Source organism: Rhamphochromis longiceps, linkage group LG17 (assembly GCF_057381845.1).
Source record: "Rhamphochromis longiceps isolate RC_006_pf linkage group LG17, R_longiceps_female_GT1.1, whole genome shotgun sequence".
NCBI classification, from domain to species: domain Eukaryota; kingdom Metazoa; phylum Chordata; class Actinopteri; order Cichliformes; family Cichlidae; genus Rhamphochromis; species Rhamphochromis longiceps.
In genome coordinates this window covers 3,545,911-3,569,871 of record NC_140573.1, presented here as the reverse complement: position 1 = coordinate 3,569,871, position 23,961 = coordinate 3,545,911, and the positions used below count along the sequence as shown (strand labels likewise).

Sequence of the window (23,961 nt, the reverse complement as noted above, 5' to 3'; positions counted from 1 at the left end):
CTTTTCGCTCTCAGCTGGAGATAGACGATTTGTCCTGCCATCAGTGCAGTGTGAGGAGTTTATATGCAGAGAAGACACCTGAGAACATAATGAGAAGCTGGACGGAAGCTAAAGGTGGAAGCTTGTACTTATTCCTCCCACTACCAGTCAGCCTGTCTCTGACTCCATAAAAGAAAGCAGCAGCATGTGTTTACAGTTACTGTCAGCTACAGTCATAAAACATGTGGACACCGGGTGTTTACACCGCAAGACTGCACCACACATCACAGGAGGCCGAGGACTGTGCGCAACATTGCTGAAACCTTTGTGTCCTGTGTATTTGTGAGCATTGCAGCCTTTTGTTTAACATGAACTAAACTTTGACCGAGGCCTTGTGAGTTCTGTTTTAAAGCGGAGAGTTGTAGAACAATTTTTGCATCACTCATGTACAAATATATTTGTTTGCATGTGTGTGTGTGACAGAGTCCTTCTGTTATCAGTGCTGACTCTTCCTGAGACCTGTTTTAATGAGATAAACTCCCCCAAAATAAATGACAAAAACACAGCTGGATGTCAGATGTATGGAAACGCTGAGTATGCTGCACAGTGGGGACGGTGGCTCCTTCTGACTCATCAGAGCAGCTCCTTTGATCACTCAGGAAATATGGAGGCCTACAGTTCCTTTATCACCCTCATTAATCTCTCTCTCTCTCACACACACACACACACACACACACACACACACACACACACACACACACACACACACACACACACACACACACACACACAGCCAATAAATCCACAAACAGAATTACAGAGAAGATGATGACTTATGGGGATGTGGTGATTCTGATTCTCCGGTGGTAAATTCCTCAGAAGTGAGTGACAGTAACAATTTGTGACTGAAGGCTGTGGACAGCGAGAGCATAGCTATCCTATTCTGATCATATTCTGGTCTCAGTGAAGAGAAAGCTCCTATGGAGCCACGTTTGCTTGTCTGGGCATCAAGGACAGATGGTGCTGGAAGGAGATATTTGACAAAACTGTGATGTGATATGATGCGATGTGATGGACAGCCCTACAGGCCAAAGCACTGGATCTTTATTTTTGTGGTATGACAGGAAATATTTAGAGTACAGGAATTTAAATTAAAAGCAGAGGGAAATGAAGATCTAGTGTACTGGAGGCCCTTCTTGTATATTGGCTGGTTGAGTGTGCCTGAGCTTGTGTGTGTTTGTTGTACGCTGTAACACTCCTGTGGCTCCACCTGCCTCTCCTGCTGTCTTTCAGCAGCTGTGGCTCAGCAGGTAGAGCAGTAGACAGTAGTAGATGGCAGTTTAAGTCCTTGGTTCCTCCAGTCCACATTGCCTTGAGCAAGACATTCAGCCGCCCAAGCAGCTCTGCAGGCAAGACATGCATGTTAGCACATGTGTATGAATGAGAGGAAAATTGCTTAGCATTCCATCCAGTGAGGCTGAAACACTACTAAGATTGGCCAAAATAATACAAGCACATGCCTTCAATTGTGTATTGTGGTTTGTCTAGGTCTGGTGCAGGGTTTTGTGATACATTATGTTTTGTACAGTGCAGTATATTTTTGACCCTGTGTGATGTCAAAATTTTGTGTTATTGCTTGTATTACGCCCAGTATTGTTAGGAGTACATTTGATACACAGTATATTTACTGCCAGTACTGTTGCTGTATTATTGTTACCCTGTGCGAGGCTCTTGGTACTCTGCGCTTTCTCGCCTCTCGCCCGCTCATCCACGTCACTCTTCTTCCCCTCTGAAGGCTTTAGGCTCATCTGCAGCTGACTGCTGTACTTCTCATGCTGAAACAGAAGAATGAGGCAAACGTACTCAAGGTACTGCAAATTGCATGTACTCACGGTACTGCATGTGCTCACGGTACTGTACATGCTGTGTGTAGTCATGAGAAATTCATGACGCTCTGAGTAGTTTTGGAAATGCAAACTAAATGCAGTTAAACAAGGAAATTAAATAACACCCTCTATGCAGTAATTTGTACAATAGAAAACACACACCCACAAACACCAACCTTTAGGGCCTCCTCTGGGACTTTGTGTTGACTTTTCTCCAGAACATAGACGTGAGAATGTGAACAACAGCTCAGAAAAATATTAAAATTATCACACACACACACACACGCACAGAAACACACACGCGCGCACAGACACACACACAAACAGTGCGTGTGTGCGTCTGAAGGATATCGTATCCGAAGCGGATGATGTCGGACAGTTTGAGGGTGATGTAGGTCTGATCAGGAATCCGAAGGTCGTTGTCTGCAGGAAACAAACAAACAAACGTCCAGGTGAAAGTTTCTGATTATGATCCTGAAGTCCACTCTGAAGGTTTTCACTCTTTTGTGATTTTACAGTTCTTGCCTGTTTAAATTAAAGTGGAATTAAATTTTTTTAAGTTAATAAAAAAAAAAAAAATCTTTGTACTGTAAATGGCCTGCATTTGTATAGCGCTTTTCTAGTCCATAGGACCCCAAAGTGCTTTACACTACATTCAGTCATTCACCCATTCACACACACATTCACACACTGGTGATAGCAAGCTACATTGTAGCCACAGCTGCCCTGGGGCGCACTGACAGAGGCGAGGCTGCCGGACACAGGCGCCACCGGGCCCTCTGACCACCACCAGTAGGCAAACACGGGGTTAGTATCTTGCCCAAGGATATTTGGCAAGCAGCCAGGATGCAGCCTGGGATCGAACCACCGACCTTCTGATTAGGGGCTGACCTGCTCTGCCACCTGAGCTACAGCCACCCTGTGACCTGTGACTTTAGGCATCACCACCCCCCACCTGTGTTTGCTGCTGATTGGTGGATACCTATGATAATGTACTGATATGTTGTGTATGGCTCACCCCATTGAGGCTGCCCAGGTCCTTCACCAGGTGTTCATCAGTGGTCGGGTTGTAGTTGATGACAGCGTGCTGTTTGTCCACACTGCGAGACTGAGACACACACACATACAACTCTTTTTGCTTACTTTCACTGCGACTCAAACAAGACACCATTACAACTTCCTTTTTCAGACCAACCTAGAGGGAGGCAATTTCTACTAACCCGAACACCTGCACAGGTCAGCCTCACCTGAAGCATCAGCTCGCAGTCCTCTCGGCCCACAAAAATCATCTCTCGGGGGAGGCAGTGTCGAGTCCCCGAACTGCTTACCAGGAACCATGATGTCACACTCATCTTCACAGGCCTGCTGAGAAACCCCAGAGCATCCTGGGAAATGAAGACAGAGGCAGGTGATACAGGTGGGTTTGTGCGGGCCTGTTGTGCCACCGTGACAGATTTTAAATATTTAATCAGACAAAATGAGTAATTTCAGACGATCCTGCTCTTACTGATTTGTGTGTGTTTGAATCCTGACAGCTGAGGCACCTGCAGGTGTGTAGTCAGGTCCAAAAGGACCTGCAGGTTGTCCACACCAGCCTGAGTCTGAGGTTCAAACACCTTCAACTTTCAATTAAGCACTGAATGAACTCCTACAGACATTTTTATTCACAGTGCTCTGATTACAGAGGTTCGGCACAGAAACGGGGTCATGCAGTCAAATATGTGATATTTATTAAAAACACAGAGCATGAGCAAATCAACTGTTCATTTCATCTTTAGAGTTAAAAGTTGAACTAAAGCACTGACCAGCAGAAAATAAAACACGAGCGCTTTATAAAACTTCTAATTTGAAATAACGGCTCAGAGATGATTCTGTTTCCTGGGAACGGGTTAAAGATATTTCCTATTTCTAACAGGAAATATCCAACTGTCAAATGACCACATGATCTCACACACACACTCGCACAGGTGAGAGTCACTGACATTAAAACTTCAGTTTTAGTGTTTTTCTGCACATATACTGCAGTATCATCAGTACTGTCAATACTTTTGTGTGAACCACACGAACAGATGAAGTGAGAGTTTGGAGTTTGAGCACTGGGTTTTGTATGCAGGAGCTCTTGCAGACACAGCTGAAGGATAGATGAAGCTCCTCTGCAGCACAGACAGCAGTGCCACAGACGCTCTGTCCAATCAGAGGCTGACACACGGGCACACATGGAGTAGATCAGCTCCTCCATCAGTCACTGAGACTTCACATCCACTCTGGAGCTCACTCTGTGAAGCTCTGCCCTTCTCAGGAGGTCAGAGGTGATTGGACAGCTCACTCCAAAGGGTTCCATAGGTAAAAAGTCTGGGGAAGGGAGGGGGGGATCTTCCTGTTTTTCATCACGGCATAGAACCAGTGAAGAAAACTGCTCATGATGTGGACAAGTGTGCACAACACACACTCAGATGCACATACACACAGACAACCACAGACACTGAGCTGATGCTGGAGGAGAGGAGCGGCTCTTCAGCAGCATCTCTCCAGGCCTCAGCGCCTCTCGGCGGCTGCTGCCCAGAGCTGCTCCTCCTGTCCGGTTCCGACTACGGTGGCCCCTAGAGACAAAGCATGTATAAACTCCAAAACACTTACAAATTCCAAATAGCACGCACAAACTCCTCAACACATACAAAATCCAAAACACATGCAAACTCCAAAACACATGCAAAATCCAAAACACGTAGAAAATCCAAAACACGTACAAAATCCAAGACACGTACAAAATCCAAGACACGTACAAGCTCCAAAACACATACAAAATCCAAAACACGTACAAAATACAAAACACATGCAAAATCCAAAAGGCGTACAAAATCCAAAACACGTACAAAATCCAAAACACATACAAAATTCAAAACACATGCAAAATCCAAAACACGTACAAAATCCAAAACACGTACAAAATCCAAGACACGTACAAGCTCCAAAACACATACAAAATTCAAAACACATGCAAAATCCAAAAGGCGTACAAAATCCAAAACACGTACAAAATCCAAAACACATACAAAATTCAAAACACATGCAAAATCCAAAACACGTACAAAATCCAAAACACGTACAAAATCCAAAACACGTGCAAAATCCAAAACACGTGCAAACTCCAAAACACGTACAAAATTCAAAACACGTACAAAATCCAAAACACGTACAAAATCCAAAACACGTGCAAAATCCAAAACACGTACAAAATCCAAAACACGTGCAAAATCCAAGACACGTGCAAAATTCAAAACACGTGCAAACTCCAAAACACATGCAAAATCCAAAACACATGCAAAATCCAAAACACGTACAAAATTCAAAACACATGCAAACTCCAAAACACATACAAAATCCAAAACACATGCAAAATCCAAATCACAACGGAAGTGCTCCAGGACGCTAGGGGCAGTGTTGAGCTCGATTTGTAAAATAAACGGCAAGTTTGTTGCAAACACATGGGCTCTAGTCTCCGTTGCGCTTCCCAGGTTGCCTAGCAACTATGATACTAACAGCTGGAAACGTGTCATACAACTTTTTTTGACAGAAATGAAGGAGAACATATTTTTTTTCATTTGTTTGTTTGTTTCTACAAGAGCTTTGTGTGATTTGATAAGTATTTGAGGCTGAGACCACAGGACAGTAAAACATGATTTTTGGGCTTCATTTCTGTACTGAACAGTCATTTAAGATTAGCTAGTAAATAACAATTAGCTAATGTTGTTCATGAGACTAAAGTCATATCACTTTGGTAATGTAAATATAATATGGCCAATATTATGGTTATTATATTAGTCATTATTAGGCATTATAGCAGTGAACATGAACTCTGTGTCAAATACTGAGCTTCAGTACAGATTCAAGTTGCAGTTATTTACATGTCTTACCACCTTAAATCTTCACTCAAAGACAAGTATATAGGAATGACTGCCAAATTTATTTGCCACTGAAGCCGAAGGATGGCATCTGAATAAAACCTCTCTTGACATGCCTAGATGACATTAAAGCTTGGTTGGCTCTAAACTTTTTAAATTTGAATGAAAAGAAAACAGATTTGTTGGTGTTTGGACCCAGTGGCCCCTGTGAGTCCTCTTCTTTTCATTTGGAACCGCTGGAGGTTTATTTTAAACCTGTTGTTACTGCCCTTGGTTTTAAGTTGGACCAGTCCATTTTTATCATTTAAGGCGACTGGCAAGAATGAAATCTTTTCTTTCTAGGCAGCACTTTGAAACCGTGATCCATGCTTTTATTTCTTCCCCTGTGGACTACTGTAACGCACTTTATGTGGGGGTCAGTCAGTTGTTACTCTGACATCTGCAGCTGGTTCAAAATGTATATTGACAGTGCATATATAGGTGTATCATATATAAGAGACAAATGTTGTTCCTTCAGTATGTTGGCATTACTAAATTTGGCTCAAATGCTTACATACATGTGTAAAAAGAAAATGTACAAGCTGTGATAACCGTTTCAAATCAAATCACTTTTATTGTCACATCACATGTGCAGGTACATTGGTACAGCACATGTGAGTGAAATTATTGTGTGCGAGCTTCACTATGGAAGAAATATAGTATCATCAGAATTCAAGTATTTTTAGACATTGAATTTATGACACTGAATTTTTATCCTCCAAATTTCCCTGCAAAAATTCACCTGCAAAAAAGTTCACCTGCAAAAATTCACCTGAAAAAAAATTCACCTGCAAAAATTCACCTGAAAAAAATTCACCTGAAAAAAATTCACCTGCAAAAATTCACCTGAAAAAAATTCACCTGCAAAAATTCAACTGCAAAAGTGATGAACTTTAATGACCCAAGCCAGAGCAATCAGCACCAGATCGAGTCGAGTGGCTCTCAGCCAATTAAATTATGCTGTTTGATCACATGACACCGTTAGCCAGCAGTGTGTCTCCTAAAAGAGAGCTGTTTAAAGGTGAGTGATTAAGTTTTTCTCCTAAATAGAGATCATTACAGAACGCCTAGTCCTACTTAAAATCCCATTTATTATTATTATTTTTTTATCATCTACTCGAACTAAGGAAAACGTTTGACTAACTCAAAGACAATTTCCACGCCTCCCCTGCCTGACTGCAGAGGCAGTTTTGAATTTAGGAGCGCCAAGATGGCAGCGGCAAACCCTGGCGGCTCTCCGGTGAGTATATATATTTTTTTATCTTCAAGTTTGTCTTTTGAAACCTTAATTTTATTTAAATCCGTTGCTCACGTATAAAGTACACAGACGGGGTCTTTGCTCAACTCGTCTGAGGCGTGTCTCACTAAGCGCTACATGCTAGCATCCTGCTAATCGAGCTACCCTTTACATGCTGTGCTTTAGAAAATAGGATACTCGTTAAAAAAAATACTCCGCAGATATTGATAGATAGACGAACACTGCAAATATAATGTTGGAAAAGAGAACGGCCTTTGGTGAAGGGGTAAAATACACCATGAATAAAGCCATAGAGTGAATGGCTGCCATGGTTGCAGAACAGCCTGATTTAATGACAAGAATGGGGAAGAGTGAGGTGAAGTGAACCACAGCCACAAAACACGGTCAGACAAGGCGGCAAAAGGGCAGTGATCTGTCCGTCAGTATGAAGTTGGTGTGTGCTTTGGTGAACAAAAACTCCAGACTGGTAGCAGGAAGATGGGAGACTCGTGTTTCACTGGAATAGTGGTGAATTAAAACATCCTTTGTTGGGGACATTTCGGTGTAAATGCATCCATACAGGCAAGACAGAGGCAGACTAGACAGTGAAGAAAACAAGGCAAACATTAGAAATATAAAAACGGAAATATAGGATGAGTCGGGGATGAGTTCCTGCCCCAAGTGGAGGAGTTCAAGTATCTCGGGGTCTTGTTCGCGAGTGATGGGAGAAGGGAGCCGGAGATCGACAGACGGATTGGGGCTGCAGCTGCAGTAATGCGGACGCTGCACCGGTCCGTCGTGGTGAAGAGGGAGCTGAGTGTAAAAGCGAAGCTCTCAATTTACCGGTCGATCTACGTCCCTACCCTCACCTATGGCCACGAGCTGTGGGTAGTGACCGAAAGAACGAGATCGCGGATACAAGCGGCAGAAATGAGCTTCCTCCGAAGGGTGGCTGGCCTCTCCCTTAGAGATAGGGTGAGAAGTTCGGCCATCCGGGAGGGGCTCAGAGTAGAGCAGCTGCTGCTCCACATCGAAAGGAGCCAGCTGAGGTGGTTCGGGCATCTGACAAGGATGTCTCCTGGGCGCCTCCTGGGTGAGGTGTTCCAGGCATGTCCCACCGGGAGGAGGCCCCGGGGAAGACCCAGGACACGCTGGAGAGATTATATCTCTCGGCTGGCCTGGGAACGCCTTGGTATTCCCCCGGATAAGCTGGAGGAGGTGGCTGGGGAGAGGGAGGTCTGGGCCTCTTTGCTTAGGCTGCTGCCCCCGCGACCCGGCCTCGGATAAAGCGGATGAAGATGGATGGATGGAAATATAGGATTAATATAACATTAGGGATGGGTATCGAAAACCGGTTCTTGTTGAGAACCGGTTCCCACTGTTTCAATTCCTTGGAATCGTTTGCCACTTTTATAAACGATTCCCTTATCGATTCCAGTCGCCCCGAATGACGTCATCACGTTGAGTAGCGTCTTTTACCCAGTAGGAAACACGGCGCCTGAGCGGCACAAACGCTCAAAAGTTTGGTTACACTTTATGAGAAAGGATGACAACAGGGCAACGTGCAATACTTGCAAAGTAGAGATTTCATCAAAGGGAGGAAACACTACGAACATGCAAAAGCATTTGCTCAAAAAACACGCGATTGCGTTCAACGAATGTCGTGTTTTTGATCCGCTCCGGACTAGCGAAGCTCAACCCAGCAGCAGCGGTAGCGTTTCCACGTCCTCTCCCGTTAATACTGCAGGTAACTAATCAATTAGCATTGCACATTATGTTAGCGCGATTTACCTTATTACAAAACCTGCTATTACTGTGCGTTGCATTTAGATAACCATGATGAGAGAGACAGAGTCTGGCTCAGATGCTGGCAGTTCTCGCTGCAGTCTACCGGTAGCGTCTCCTTTCAGGCCAAGATAGACGAATGTCACCGAGCAGTGTCTAAGTTTGTGGTCAAAGGCTTGCACCCATTTGCCACAGCAGATGCCCCCGATTTCACTTTGGTAAGTGCATGTGTTTAATTGTAGGCAGGGACATTACTGGATATTCTTGTGTAATTGCTACAGAATAATTTATGTTAAACTTTGTTATTGCTACAGGAGAATATTTATTTTATTATTTTACATATACATTTTTTTTCCTGGGGACCCTGTGACACCCCATTGAAGAGCCGTAGGCTGTGGATCTCTTAAGATCTCACTGTTGGGTTTGTAAGGCCATGTTACTCCTAAATTTCTATCTTGTTCAAAGAGAAGATATAAAACACAGTTCTAAGCTAATCGACTTTAGTGTTCTCCTTTTAAAAAAACGAATCGATAAGAGAATCGATAAGGAATCGAATCGTTAAACAGAATCGAAAATGGAATCGGAATCGTTAAAATCTTATCAATACCCATCCCTATATAACATACAATTAGGGAAAATGTAAGGAACACAATGTAAATGATATTGTAAAGTCATTAAAACAGCATACTCTGATTAAAAGAAACACATAATTGGGTAGGATAATAATAATAATAATAACAATAATAATAATAAAAAAAAACATGTACAAGATGGGTATGTATACTTGTAGCCAGAATTTAACAACTATAAAGTTGTAGCATGTCAGTACCTTACCCCATCCATTATATCCACACTTTCAGAAAAGGATATGGTCAATATCTTTACAAATACTTTCTAAACTTAAACGGGATATTCCCTCTGCTTCTTCTGCTTCTCGTATACACCCTCAAGGTTTGTGATCAGCCAGCGGCTGATATGATCATTAATCCTGTAAAATAATATTCTTTCGGTTTATGAATCTGTTTGCATGGATTTCTTAATCCGTTTCCACTGTTAGCAGAAGTTGTGCATGCAGTTTTGGTGTGCTGCTCTCCAAGACTACAAGCTGCGTTAAAGTTGGAAGTAACTGGCCGATGTTCCACTGTTGAAGATCAGCTGTGCCCATTTGTTGCACATTGTGGGTATGGAGAAGTTGAGGCTCTTGCAGGCTACCCACAATTTCCCCAAACTGAGCGATTATACATCTTGCTTCCATATTTGTATCTTGTGTCACTAAAAATGCATTTTATTTTAATTTTATACATTGATTAATGACCTGCAGAATCTCCTTATCATATTAAGTGATTCATAATTGTCACTTTATGCTTTCTCCATCTTGAAAGTGATTACATCCTTTAGGTTCATTTTCTGCAGGCAGGTTTCTGACAGAACAGGCAGATTTAGAATGTAACATGCTATAGATGGACACATAAAGAAATGAAAAATTACATGTGCTAACTTTCTAAACACTGTTACATTAATGATTAAGTAGATAAAACATTTATGTCAGCCTTGGCTCATAGTTCATTTAAAGACAAGAACTTTGTGTGTGTGTTTCAGGTACTGCACTCTCAAAGACTGAATGAACCAGCATTGCAGCCATGGGTCACTGTGAGCATCACAGGGAAGGTTGAAGCCGCCCACTCCAGCTGTAAGGCCGGAGTCACGGAGACCTGCACCCATGTCACTGCTCTTCTGTTTAATGTAGAAGCAACAGTGTTGATCTGTGGCACAAGGACTGTTACAGGTGAACCTGCATACTGGGTTTTGCTGGGTAATGTGACCAAGATACAGTCAGAGGTTGGCCATAAGATAGACTTCTCCTCTTCAGCTGCCCAAAAAAGGCTCTTGATCAAAACATAAACAGACCATCTGTAGTGACAGGTAAAAGGAGCCGTCCTCAAAAAAGAAAAACCCCACCTGCTGCTGTGGAGGAGTCGTCACTGCTATAATGCCATCATGTTTTATCTAGGGGTCTAGATTTATGCCTATAGTGCACTGCCATGTAAATAATTTGCATTTACTGAATGAGTATCACTGTTCAAAAATTGAATAAAGAAACAAACTAATTTTTGCCTTTTTTTTATTAAAACCACTTTATAGAACATCACATCAGTTACAATGTAGAATCCATGTCACTGGAGAATTTTGATTCAATAAACAGTAAAAAGGTGAGCTGTGAAGACCAAGGACAAGTGCAGTTCACAGGTTTTCTATCCAAGGAATCCCAGAAGATTGCATGGTGTCATTGCCCAGCAGTTGTTCGCAGGACATATGGACTCAACCTCAACAATCCCTCACACTGAGCAGCATGAAGTGACAGTGCAGAGGAAAAACTCCCCTTTAACAAGAAGAAACCTCCAGCAGAACCAGAACCCGGTTCAGTACCAGCAGCCATCTGGGTTTGGAGGAGAGAGACAGAGACACAGAACTACCAAAAGTATTTTTTTTTATGTGATTGACTGTTGTTGTAATTCAAGCCCTGAGTGTAGAGCAGGTAAGATATAAAGTTGCATCCTAAATTCCATGCTCATGCAGAGTGTTTAGTTTATGACTTTTTCACCTGGTCATTGAACAGATGGTCTTTTAGGGTTGACCAAGCTGGTACCTTGACTCTGTTCTCTGCAAGATGTTGCAAAAAACAAAATCATATGGAGACAATATTGGACACAAAAAATATATAACAATTTAGTTAAATGTAGCATTAACTCATAAGTCTTGCTAAAGTAAACCTTGTATTCTGATTCATCACAGCAGCAGTTCAGTTGGATGATGTCAGCAACTGCAGCAAGTGTCTTGCTGACTGAATAATTTCATCTTGCATAATCTGAAACAAACACATAAAGACAGAAACAATTTATAAATTAACGTTCGATAAAATCTAAGAATTAATCATTTATTAGATACCAATATGAATATGTCTACCATAAAACTTGTGTGGAGCGAAGTTACATTCAATCAAGATGGTCTGGCATGCTACAACTTTATAGTATTCTGGCTACAAGTATACATACCCATCTTGCACATGTTTTTTAACATTATTATTGTTATTATCCTACCCAATTATGTGTTTCTTTTAATCAGAGTATGCTGTTTTAATGACTTTACAATATCATTTACATTGTGTTCCTTACATTTTCCCTAATTGTATGTTATATTAATCCTATATTTCCATCCATCCATCTTCATCCGCTTTATCCGAGGCCGGGTCGCGGGGGCAGCAGCCTAAGCAAAGAGGCCCAGACCTCCCTCTCCCCAGCCACCTCCTCCAGCTTATCCGGGGGAATACCAAGGCGTTCCCAGGCCAGCCGAGAGATATAATCTCTCCAGCGTGTCCTGGGTCTTCCCCGGGGCCTCCTCCCGGTGGGACATGCCTGGAACACCTCACCCAGGAGGCGCCCAGGAGACATCCTTGTCAGATGCCCGAACCACCTCAGCTGGCTCCTTTCGATGTGGAGCAGCAGCTGCTCTACTCTGAGCCCCTCCCGGATGGCCGAACATCTCACCCTATCTCTAAGGGAGAGGCCAGCCACCCTTCGGAGGAAGCTCATTTCTGCCGCTTGTATCCGCGATCTCGTTCTTTCGGTCACTACCCACAGCTCGTGGCCATAGGTGAGGGTAGGGACGTAGATCGACCGGTAAATTGAGAGCTTCGCTTTTACACTCAGCTCCCTCTTCACCACGACGGACCGGTGCAGCGTCCGCATTACTGCAGCTGCAGCCCCAATCCGTCTGTCGATCTCCGGCTCCCTTCTCCCATCACTCGCGAACAAGACCCCGAGATACTTGAACTCCTCCACTTGGGGCAGGAACTCATCCCCGACTCATCCTATATTTCCGTTTTTATATTTCTAATGTTTGCCTTGTTTTCTTCACTGTCTAGTCTGCCTCTGTCTTGCCTGTATGGATGCATTTACACCGAAATGTCCCCAACAAAGGATGTTTTAATTCACCACTATTCCAGTGAAACACGAGTCTCCCATCTTCCTGCTACCAGTCTGGAGTTTTTGTTCACCAAAGCACACACCAACTTCATACTGACGGACAGATCACTGCCCTTTTGCCGCCTTGTCTGACCGTGTTTTGTGGCTGTGGTTCACTTCACCTCACTCTTCCCCATTCTTGTCATTAAATCAGGCTGTTCTGCAACCATGGCAGCCATTCACTCTATGGCTCTATTCATGGTGTATTTTACCCCTTCACCAAAGGCCGTTCTCTTTTCCAACATTATATTTGCAGTGTTCGTCTATCTATCAATATCTGCGGAGTATTTTTTTTAACGAGTATCCTATTTTCTAAAGCACAGCATGTAAAGGGTAGCTCGGTTAGCAGGATGCTAGCATGTAGCGCTTAGTGAGACACGCCTCAGACGAGTTGAGCAAAGACCCCGTCTGTGTACTTTATACGTGAGCAACGGATTTAAATAAAATTAAGGTTTCAAAAGACAAACTTGAAGATAAAAAAATATATATACTCACCGGAGAGCCGCCAGGGTTTGCCGCTGCCATCTTGGCGCTCCTAAATTCAAAACTGCCTCTGCAGTCAGGCAGGGGAGGCGTGGAAATTGTCTTTGAGTTAGTCAAACGTTTTCCTTAGTTCGAGTAGATGATAAAATAAAAATAAATGGGATTTTAAGTAGGACTAGGCGTTCTGTAATGATCTCTATTTAGGAGAAAAACTTAATCACTCACCTTTAAACAGCTCTCTTTTAGGAGACACACTGCTGGCTAACGGTGTCATGTGATCAAACAGCGTAATTTAATTGGCTGAGAGCCACTCGACTCGATCTGGTGCTGATTGCTCTGGCTTGGGTCATTAAAGTTCATCACTTTTGCAGTTGAATTTTTGCAGGTGAATTTTTTCAGGTGAATTTTTTTCAGCTGAATTTTTTGCAGGTGAATTTTTGCAGGTGAATTTTTTGCAGGTGAATTTTTGCAGGTGAATTTTTTTCAGGTGAATTTTTGCAGGTGAATTTTTTGCAGGTGAATTTTTGCAGGTGAATTTTTTCAGGTGAATTTTTTTCAGCTGAATTTTTTGCAGGTGAATTTTTTTCAGGTGAATTTTTGCAGGTGAATTTTTTGCAGGTGAATTTTTGCAGGTGAATTTTTTTCAGGTGAATTTTTGCAGGTGAATTTTTTGCAGGTGAATTTTTGCAGGTGAATTTTTTGCAGGTGAATTTTTGCAGGTGAATTTGGAGGATAAAAATTCAGTGTCATAAATTCAATGTCTAAAAATACTTGAATTCTGATGATACTATATTTCTTCCATACTTCACAAGCAACAGAGTTGTGCAAAATACAATAATGTAAACAAGCAAAATACAAGAATGGCTACATCTGAAACTAATAAATATATGTACAATATATCAGAATCAGAATCAGAATGGGGTTTATTGCCAAATGTTGAGCAGGTTTACAACATTAGGAAATTGCTGCGGTGCTACAGTGCAAACATAGTGTCATAAATAGCACTTAAATAGACATGGAAAAAAATAAAAGTAGGGATAAGAATTAAAAGTGCTACGTGGAAAGATATGTGCATGAGATATACATGAGATATATACATATTATACTACATATAATAGTATATATATGTTTCTGATAAAATGAAGAGTAGACTGATGTATTAAATATTCCTGTATTGGGTGAGAAAATCAGACCATGTCATAACTGCTTTAAGTCATACAGAATAGATATCAGAGCCTTAAACAGGCTGACGTCTGCTAAATGGGTCAAACTGGGCAGAAAGTCTACAAACACATAACATCCTTATAGAATATGATGTAACACTATAGATCAACTTAGCTCAGAATATATAAAGCATATAAACAATCACAGCAATATGATGCAACAAACACAGCAGTGCTACTGATCCAAAATACTCAAAGCTTCATAGAACTGAAACCAACATTTATTTTTAGCTCCATTCTGCTGCTGATACAGACTTTAGGTTTCTGAACATCAAACTTGTTGCTGCCTTTCATAGTGTGTAACTTGAAGGCCCTGAGTACTTTCTCCCACACTGGAAACACTGGAATGATAAAATTATTTGAACATTACCTAATAAGACTGATTCAGGACAGACAATTAGTTATTTTAAACTTTTCTAGCAGTCCTTCACAAACAGGGAACAGTCTGTCTATTCTCTCCATCTGTCAGCTGCTGCTGGCTCTTCCTCCTCCTCTTCCTCACATACTGCTGAGATTGTCCTGGTGGATCATCAGGGCTGCAAAGCCTCACAGATGATGTGCAGCAGTGGGTCCCTCAGCCTGTCCTCACTCTGGACACTTGCAGGTGTCACACATAGAAATCAAATGTGTGATAAGCTGCAGGATTCAAACACAAGTGTAACTTATAAACACATGTTCATACTTTTATTCCACAATCAGAGAGAAAGAAACAGAGAGAGAGTGCAGGACAGACAGACAGGTGACAGTCTCAGGTGTACACACTGCTACAAAACAGCACCAGAGAAGGAGGATTTAGTGTTTGTGTCATTACGAGTGCTAAACAAGAAGAGTTCCCAGATGGTACAGTGGACACATGTGTGACTCCTGTGATTAAAGCATCTTTCTTTCAGCTTAAGGAGTGAACCGTCAGCTGACTGACATGACTGACTTTAATTACGCATAAAATCATCACATTCTCTGTAAGATTAAAGTCAGCTATTGAACGGCGAATATTTTGAAGTAAAGGCTTTAAAACCAAGTTAGTACAAACGTCGCTAATGTCACATAACTTTCCCGACATGTTGCCAACAGTAATGTTTTAATGTTCTTCATTATAAAAACATTTGCGCATAAATAAGTGACATAATATTCAGTACTTACTTCTGGAAGTTTACTCTTCGTCCGCTCCGCTTCCGCCGTTTTTTTTCGGCAAAATTATCCAAACCACCGCCGCGCTATGAAGTCTGGGATATGTTGGGCCATGAAGGCTACACAGACCCATCCTTAAAATTCAGGGAAATTAAGGACGCATTTGAGGGCCGCATTTCGAGCAGCCTTTGAATTGGGACAGTCTTTGTCGTGTCGCTGTGACATAATCGGCCTTAAAATGCGGCCTTTAAGGCTGCAGACCCCAAATCCGGTCATTGGTACTTCCTGGCTTGTGTAGTTACTAGGTAACAAAAGCTCAACACTGCCCCTAGCGTCCTGGAGCACTTCCGTTGTGTTTTGGATTTTGCATGTGTTTTGGAGTTTGCGCGTGTTTTGGGGTTTGCACGTGTTTTGGAGTTTGCACGTGTTTTGTATTTTGTACGTGTTTTGTATTTTGCATGTGTTTTGTATTTTGCACGTGTTTTGTATTTTGCACGTGTTTTGTATTTTGCATGTGTTTTGGAGTTTGCACGTGTTTTGGAGTTTGCACGTGTTTTGTATTTTGTACGTGTTTTGTATTTTGCATGTGTTTTGTATTTTGCACGTGTTTTGTATTTTGCACGTGTTTTGTATTTTGCATGTGTTTTGGAGTTTGCACGTGTTTTGGAGTTTGCACGTGTTTTGTATTTTGCATGTGTTTTGGAGTTTGCACGTGTTTTGGAGTTTGCACGTGTTTTGTATTTTGTACGTGTTTTGGAGTTTGCACGTGTTTTGGATTTTGTACGTGTTTTGGAGTTTGCACGTGTTTTGGATTTTGTAAGTGCTTTGGAGTTTGCATGTTTTTTGTATTTTGTACGTGTTTTGTCTTTTGCATGTGTTTTTTATTTTGTAAGTGTTTTGGAGTTTGCACGTGTTTTGGATTTTGTAAGTGCTTTGGAGTTTGCATGTTTTTTGTATTTTGTACGTGTTTTGTCTTTTGCATGTGTTTTGTATTTTGTACGTGTTTTGGAGTTTGCACGTGTTTTGTATTTTGTACGTGTTTTGGATTTTGCATGTTTTTTGTATTTTGTACGTGTTTTGTCTTTTGCATGTGTTTTTTATTTTGTAAGTGTTTTGGAGTTTGCACGTGTTTTGGATTTTGTAAGTGCTTTGGAGTTTGCACGTGTTTTGTATTTTGTACGTGTTTTGTCTTTTGCATGTGTTTTTTATTTTGTACGTGTTTTGGAGTTTGTACGTGCTTTGTCTCTAGGGGCCACCGTAGGGGGCTCGGCTCCGATGATGCTCTACAACATCTCCTCCTGACGCACCCGCTGCGTCAACACGCACCGCGACAGCGACCACCGCACCGGAAGAGCTGCCGAGACCTTCACAATTAAAGCCCGCACCTGATAACATGCCCAGTGAGGTTCGAACAGGTTTTATTAGAAAAAATAGAATATTACAGTCCACTGCAGCACTGACCGAGTCTGAGGCAGGCACACCGGGGCTGGCTGTCAAATTACCTGGTACTGCCACAGCAGAGGGCGCTGTGGAGCTCTGTTATCATACATTTGGCTTGGCAGTGGTCAGTAGTTAGACTCAGAGGCACTATGTTGTAATTTCGGTGAGTCAGACTGAATTTTCATGTTGTTTTTGTTCACACAAAACTAGCCATTGATTAAAATGAAACAGTGGTTCACCTGCTGGCTAAAGTCACGTGGTAGGCAGGATTCTGCAGATTGTACCGATGGGGATGGTGTGTGCTGAGCCAATCCAGCGGTGCACACCTCACACGACTGAGTCGAATGGCTGTGTAAGTGGCAAGTCAGACCTGCATGATCCAGCAAGACTTAAACCGGAGAGCAGCTCAGAGTCCCTTTTACATACTGTAAGACTTGAGCACGGAAAAGCACGGCCCCCTCAGCGTTGGTCTGCTGAGGAGCGATGATGGAGGATAACTCATGTACGAGTAAAAAGTGTGACCACGCGAGTAACTTCGTCACAGCACACCTGACTGCAGGTGTGACCGTGACGGAACGGCTGCCCTCGGCCTACTCTTATTGTGAAGGCGGGTCGGTTTCCGGTCGCGCGCTCGGCAGTGTGAGGGTTTTCGGAAGACCCGCTCATCGGTAATCAGCACAGATTCTTCTGATCGATCAGCTCAGCGTGCGCCGGGCAGAGGTCACATGATTTGGAGCGCCGTCGCTTCAGTACGGGAAGCGCCGGTTTTGCGTGACGTCACCGCAACGCTGACACGGGGATGAGGATGATGACGTCATCTATTGTAAAAAAAAGAAAAGAAAAAAAGTAAACGCGTGAATAAGCACGTGCACGTCTCCGGTTCATGGCTCTGCGTGTGACCGTCTGTGAGCTGCAGATGAAGAGTCTACCTCACATGTGACTCAGCTGCTTACCTGCGCTGTGTGCGTGTGTGTGTGTATGTTGGGGGGGTGTACACTAATTCAGTTTTATTTATACAAGCTCAAGGCGCTTCATATTGTAAGGTAGACCTTACAATAACCCAGCAGTCATATGACCTCCTATGAGCAAGCACTTTAGCGACAGTGGGAGGGAAAAACTCCCTTTTAACAGGAAGAAACCTCCAGCAGAACCAGGCTCAGTGAGAGGGCGGCCATCTGCCGCGACTGGTTAGGGTGAGAGAAGGAAGACCGTACAAAAGACATGCTGTGAAAGAGAGCCAGAGATTGATAACAAGTATGATTCAGTGCAGGGAGGTCTTTTAGCACATAGTGATTGAAAAAGAAACATCCATCATGGGTGGATGCATCTGGGAGTTATTTTTTCTAAACAGGCTCAGATTTGACCAATCAGATTACTGCATATGGCAATGAGTACTTTGTGGCTCAAAACCTGGAACTGAAAGTCCAACATGTTGGTTCTCGGAGAGCTGCTGCTCCGTCAATCACAGCAGCTCCTTGGTGCAGGTGACCGTCAGGTGAGCACAGGAGCTGCTCGCTTAGAAGAGCACGCAGCAACACGACATATGAGCAAGCGGAGTGAGGTATGGGGTCTTCACAACCCCTGTTCTCTGTACACCATCAGGACGCTTGGCCTCCCTGTGGCTGCGGGCTGCTTGCCTCCACCCCAGGGAAAAGGGTAACATCTCCTGGGTCTGGGGGTTGTACACATGGGTGCTCACAGACACAAACTATATCTTCCTTGGCTGCTACCTTAAAGCATATCGTGCGCTGTTGATCTTGCGTGCTGCTCAACATTCAATATTTAGTATTTACTGTTACTTACACGTAGATAGGTTGTTGCTTTGACCTCTGTTTTGTGTTGTTCTCTTGTTGTTTGTTTTCTTTTTTCTTCTGTTAACAGGTGACCCAATGGATTTTCTCAGTGTCTTCTCTTACTGTCCCCCGATCCCCTCTGTTTTTCTTTCCCCCTTTTCTGTCTAATTGTCTGTCCAATTTTAGTAACTTAAAATAAATAAATAATAATAATGATAAAGATCAATCAAGTGGACCAATATCACATTGACACGTTTTCTCCACTTGAAGAAATAAACCCGTTGGGCATCTTTCCTGGCCCTCAGACAATTCTGATTGTTTTTCTGTCCCGTTCGGTACTTTAGCAAACAAACAAACAAAAAACAGGACTCATCAAAGAGCTAGAACAACATTTATTCTAACAGTAAAAGTCTCAGCGAACTTTAATCAACAATAAGAACAGAAAAGTCTAAAACCTGAACACCTGCACGGGAACAATGCGAGGCTTTTAATCTAAAAGGTCTTTTGCAAGAAACCAGGTGAGCAGGCAGGTGGCATTAACCTGGAAAGAGTTTATTTGCTGTGCTTTCTGAGCCCCACCCACATCAGACCACCTGAGCTCAGAGACAGTGCAGCGCCTCGACCTGACAGGAAGTGCACACAGAAACCTTGCTGACATCACAAATGGACGCAGTTACTTCGGCGCCACTGAGAGGTGAGCGAGGGTTAGATCAGTCAGTCACAGGAAGCTCCGCCCAGAATCCTTGCTGCTTCCTCGTTCTTTATGATTGTGTTTCCCTTTTAAACACTTTGTTCTCCTGCGGGTCCAGTCCTGTCGCCACAGAAACAAGTCCTGACCCATGTACCTGGAACCATAGAAGAATAAAATAATAAATGATATTTAAAAAAAGACCTTAAATCCCACAACATAAAAACATTTCGACCAATGAAATGCTTTAGAGTGAAGGACAGCAGTGAATCGCCGCTGACGTGGATTTATGCACAGCTGCAGGTGAGCTCACCTCACTGAAGGATGCATTTTTTCTTTTTCTTCAAACGCTTTCTTCCTGTGTGACCACTGCCTTCTGGAGATCAAAGAGAGGATACGATTGGTCGGTTTCTAGATATAAAGCTTATTTCATCATCAACACTAAAGGATGTTCTATCATCGTCTTGATGAGACCTTACAGCCTGAGCCTCAGCTCACCATGTCACAGGAAACACTAATGTTCAGGAACAGGAAGTGACCTCATAGACTCAGAGCTACATCACAACAGCCAGACTGACCCGGCTACATCACCATGGTATGGCAATCTCGACTCGACTCAACTGTAATCTGCGGCCGAGTCTCCGTCACTCTGCTGCAAACACTGAACACAACTTGATCTGTGTGGGTGGGCTGTGGGACAGGAAGCATTAAAATTTCCATGTTTCAGAAACAAACAGCAGCACTGAGCGTGCTCAAAGCCTGAAGCAGAGAGCACAGCGCCTCACTCTACCTGCTGGGCTGGTGTCTAAGGTGTTTGATGCGTTCTGGGGAGCAGAATCTTCCGGGTTAGGATCTTTGCTCCTGTTGACCTGGGTCACATCCTGCTGACTAGCTGTGTGCTGGACTTCCTGCTGCGCTGGTCTGGTGTCCACTTCAGACTCCGGACCCTGGACCTCAGCTGCGGGGCGTTCACCGAGGGCCTGGAGCTCTGAGGCAGCTCTGTCTGGCTCTGCTGGCTCTGGTTCTGGTCTGGTTCCAGCAGGTGGATGTGTGGGAGTCCGGACCTCCTCCCGAGGCTTCTCGGGAAAATCTGGCTTGTCTTGGGCCGGTGACATCTGCGTGACCCCGGGGTGACCTGAAAAGGAGAACTTGATCAAACGAGCAGTAGTGACAAGAAAGTCTGCAGAAGTCCTGCCGGGCTCTCACCTTCGACCCCACCGTCCGGCTCTGCCCGTGGCCTTGTCTTCCTCAGCCTGCAGCCCTTCCTGATCTCGGCCAGCAGGTTGTCGACGATGTTGCTGATGTCAGCTATTGATTCTCGACCTGTCCGTCACCGGCCCTTCACATGTCTCACCTGTTCTCCACTTGCCCTCCACTTGTACTTGACCTGTCCTTCACCTGCCACACCTGGAGAGACAGGTGTCCCTCACCTGTCTCTCCATTTAAGGAGGGAGGATATAAGGTGAAATAATGGTGTCTGACTTACTGATCTTTCTGGTGGGGGCTTCTTCTCTCAGTTTCCTCCCTTCCTCCAACCTCTTCCTCCTCTTCTCCTGCTCCCTGTGACCTTCGTTCTCCTGATCGAAGAATAAAAGGAACACACAGTTCAAACTTCAGCAGGCTAACCGGCCCCCCAGAGAGGGCGGAGCTTAACATTTACAGGGAAACAGGACTAATGTGTGGCAGCTACCACACTTTGTCACGGTTAAAGTCAGAGCCGATTGGCTGGCTGAGACATAGTTTAAATGACACATGCAAACGTGCGGCAGGGTATGAGTCCTGCAGACTGAGCCGCACTGCGATTGGCGCTGACCTTGAGGGTTCGAAGGAAGAGGTCTCTGAATGCCTTGATGGTGCTGAAGAGCTCTTCGAGGGAGAAGCTGCTGCTGTCCTCACAGAGGTAGGCGGACAGGTGCTTCCTCTGCTCCTCCACAGATGACAGCAGGAGTTGCAGCTGCTCAACAGCCTGCAGGCTCTCCTGGTAACACCACATAAGAACAACAGGTAAGTTCACCTGGAGCAGCAGGTCTGTCCCACTAAAACGGTGTCAGTGAGTGTACAGACTGGATTTATCTGCCCGTAAAGGTGACAGCCTCATCCTGAGTGACTCACCTGTATGGTGGACAGGTACTGCTCCTTCATGTTGTCAGATGAGGAGGAAACGCTCCTCTCTGAGTTTTTCAGCCGTTTGTTTAGAGTGTTTGTTTCAGACTGAATAGAGTCCAAGCTGAGCCTGCAGGTGGAGTCAGAGGGCAACATTTAACACCGCTGCAGGCGAAACACCTGAGCTACCACGTCACAGACTCCACCCAGCAGTCTGTACGTGACTGAACTCCTATATGTGTTTACCCAGCAGCCTTTGCACAGATCTCCAGGTCATCGGGCAGGTTGAGCAGGTCGGGGTGATTCTCTTCAGCCTCCTAAGGGTCACAAACAGCAGCAACTGAATTATTATGAGAATAATAATAATAATGATAATGGATACTTTATTGATCCCCATGGGGAAATTACTTGTTTTTCTCTGCATTTGACCCATTCACTCAGTGAAGCAGTGGGCAGCCCACTAAGCAGGCGCCCGGGGAGCAGTGTGTAGGGACGGTACCTTGCTCAGGGGTACCTCAGGGTAGCCGTTAAGTGGATTCGAACCGCCGACCTTCCGATCATGGGGCGACCACTTTACCTACTGAGCTATCCCTGCCCCAATACTGCAGTATTCCCCAGTATTCGTAGTATTCCCAGCATTACCTGCAGGATGTGGTGCAGCAGCGTGACTCTCGACTTGTTGGCTTTGGTTTCGGTCAGTTTGAGCAGAGTGCTGATCTTAAAGCCTTCAGCATTCCCCGTGTGAGTTCCCTGATGGACCATACATCACATGACTAAATCAGACTACCAGCCTTTACATTTTATTTCAGCTAAATAACAGACTGATTTATGATTTGGCAACTAAATGAACTGTCTTGGTAGACAGTCTGTTGGTAGATTTGTGCTGAGCTAATAGTTGGTGCTGAGTCACACCTGCCTGAATGTGCAAACAAATAAAAACAAAAAAACAAAACAAAACAATCCTCGGATGAACTGTTAGTGCAATCAACCTCACAGCTGTGATATTACTGCTTAGATAACTTCATAAAAACTTCATCAGAGGCTCCAGTTAGCTGAGGTGAAGTCCAGCAGTTGCTAGAGGCCCACTCCACAGCAGAGACACGGACATGACTTATTTTTCTTGTACGAAAGGACAAGCATCATGGTGCAGTGGAACCAGCATCCAGGACATAAACAGCTGCATTATACTGCTAACATCTGCACAGACAGCATGTTGATGCTAAACTAGCCAAGAACTTAAGGCCCTTTCGCATAGGATGCGGCACACTGACCGCTAGCTTGTTCTCCACCTGTCTCGCTTAGCGTAAAGGACCCAAACTCTGTGTTGTGCTGGCCGATGCGCTCTGCTTGGAAGTCTTTGACTTTGTGTCCTTCACAAGAGTTTGTGTTGAATTATGTTCAAATTTTTAATAAAAAAAAAATATCGCTCATTCATATAGATGGAAGAGTTTGTTTGTGTGGTTTGAGTCTTCGGGAAGAGAACTGCTTTAGGACCGTCACTGAGCATGCCACACAAAGTAATCAGATTACAAGGAGTAAAAAAAAGATTCTCACATAGTTGAGAAAGTTTCCGACACTCAGGATTAGTTTACAGAAGACTGGCAGCCGAGCGCTCTCCTTCACACCTGCACACAAAACAACACACACAAACAGAAACAAGAACACCACCACAGCAGCCAAACGTGCGTGTGCAGCCAGCGTGTTTGTTGTGTAGCTGCTGTGTGTTTGTCATGTATATACACACTCTGGCAGGCGCGGTCCAGCAGCTCAGGTCTGAGCCTCATAGTCTCCAACACACAGCTGCTCTCCTCACACAGCAACATACACTCAATCCTCAGAGAGTAACTGCAACACACACACACACACACACACACACACACACACACACACACACACACACACACACACACACACACACACTGCGAGTGAGTGGATCTGTGGTGAGCTGTGCTTATTTATCTGTGCTTGATGTGTGCTGCAGCTGGCGCTGTCCTCACACCTGAGCAGATCAATGAGCTGCAGGTAAAACTGATCTGCTGATGCCAACTTGTCCTGCTCTGCCAGATGAGACTTCAGGTTCCCTACCTGAGGAGGGAAAGATGAGATACAGGTCAAGTACAGGTGAAGGACAACTGAAGCACAGGTGAGGGGCAGGTGAGAGACAGGTGGAGAACAGGTGAAGCGCAGGTGACCTCATGTTTCTCTGGGAGGAGTTTGATGAACTGTTTCAGGGCCTCAACATCAAACTTTGAT

General features: G+C 43.9%; 1 protein-coding gene and 2 long non-coding RNA genes across 4 annotated transcripts; 1 reads left to right on the top strand and 2 right to left on the bottom strand.

Moving 5' to 3' along the window:
• The first annotated feature begins 6,777 nt into the window (after nucleotides 1–6,777).
• Nucleotides 6,778–10,740, top strand: LOC146649100 (uncharacterized). Its single transcript, XR_014908142.1, has 3 exons — nucleotides 6,778–6,827; nucleotides 6,934–7,046; nucleotides 10,428–10,740. It is a non-coding gene; the product is annotated as an uncharacterized LOC146649100 (long non-coding RNA).
• Nucleotides 10,741–10,933: 193 nt separating this feature from the next.
• LOC146649099 (uncharacterized) lies at nucleotides 10,934–13,720 on the bottom strand. Of its 2 annotated transcripts, none has more exons than XR_014908179.1 (5): nucleotides 13,559–13,720; nucleotides 13,346–13,458; nucleotides 11,600–11,694; nucleotides 11,423–11,489; nucleotides 10,934–11,265 (listed from the first exon to the last, which is right to left on the bottom strand). It is a non-coding gene; the product is annotated as an uncharacterized LOC146649099 (long non-coding RNA). The 2 variants fall into 2 exon arrangements; XR_014908178.1 differs by having other exon boundaries at nucleotides 11,431–11,489; nucleotides 13,559–13,719.
• A 5,595-nt stretch (nucleotides 13,721–19,315) lies between these two features.
• LOC146649098 (inverted formin-2-like) lies at nucleotides 19,316–23,531 on the bottom strand. Its single transcript, XM_085387494.1, has 11 exons — nucleotides 23,524–23,531; nucleotides 23,263–23,425; nucleotides 22,351–22,458; nucleotides 21,955–22,025; nucleotides 21,718–21,838; nucleotides 21,419–21,583; nucleotides 21,092–21,182; nucleotides 20,812–20,928; nucleotides 20,396–20,740; nucleotides 19,919–19,981; nucleotides 19,316–19,762 (listed from the first exon to the last, which is right to left on the bottom strand). The coding sequence occupies exons 1-10, from the start codon at nucleotides 23,529–23,531 to the stop codon at nucleotides 19,920–19,922; spliced, it is 1,251 nt and encodes a 416-aa protein (XP_085243620.1). The 3' UTR covers nucleotides 19,316–19,762; nucleotide 19,919.
• Nucleotides 23,532–23,961: the final 430 nt, after the last annotated feature.

Excerpts from the sequence above, each read along its gene's own strand:
- LOC146649098 (XM_085387494.1), bottom strand. Across the intron at positions 22,459-23,262 it reads TCGGAAACTTTCTCAACTAT|GGAACTCACACGGGGAATGC; the intron begins GTGAGAATCTTT and ends ATGGTCCATCAG. Across the intron at positions 21,183-21,418 it reads TCTTCCTTCGAACCCTCAAG|GAGAACGAAGGTCACAGGGA; the intron begins GTCAGCGCCAAT and ends TTCTTCGATCAG.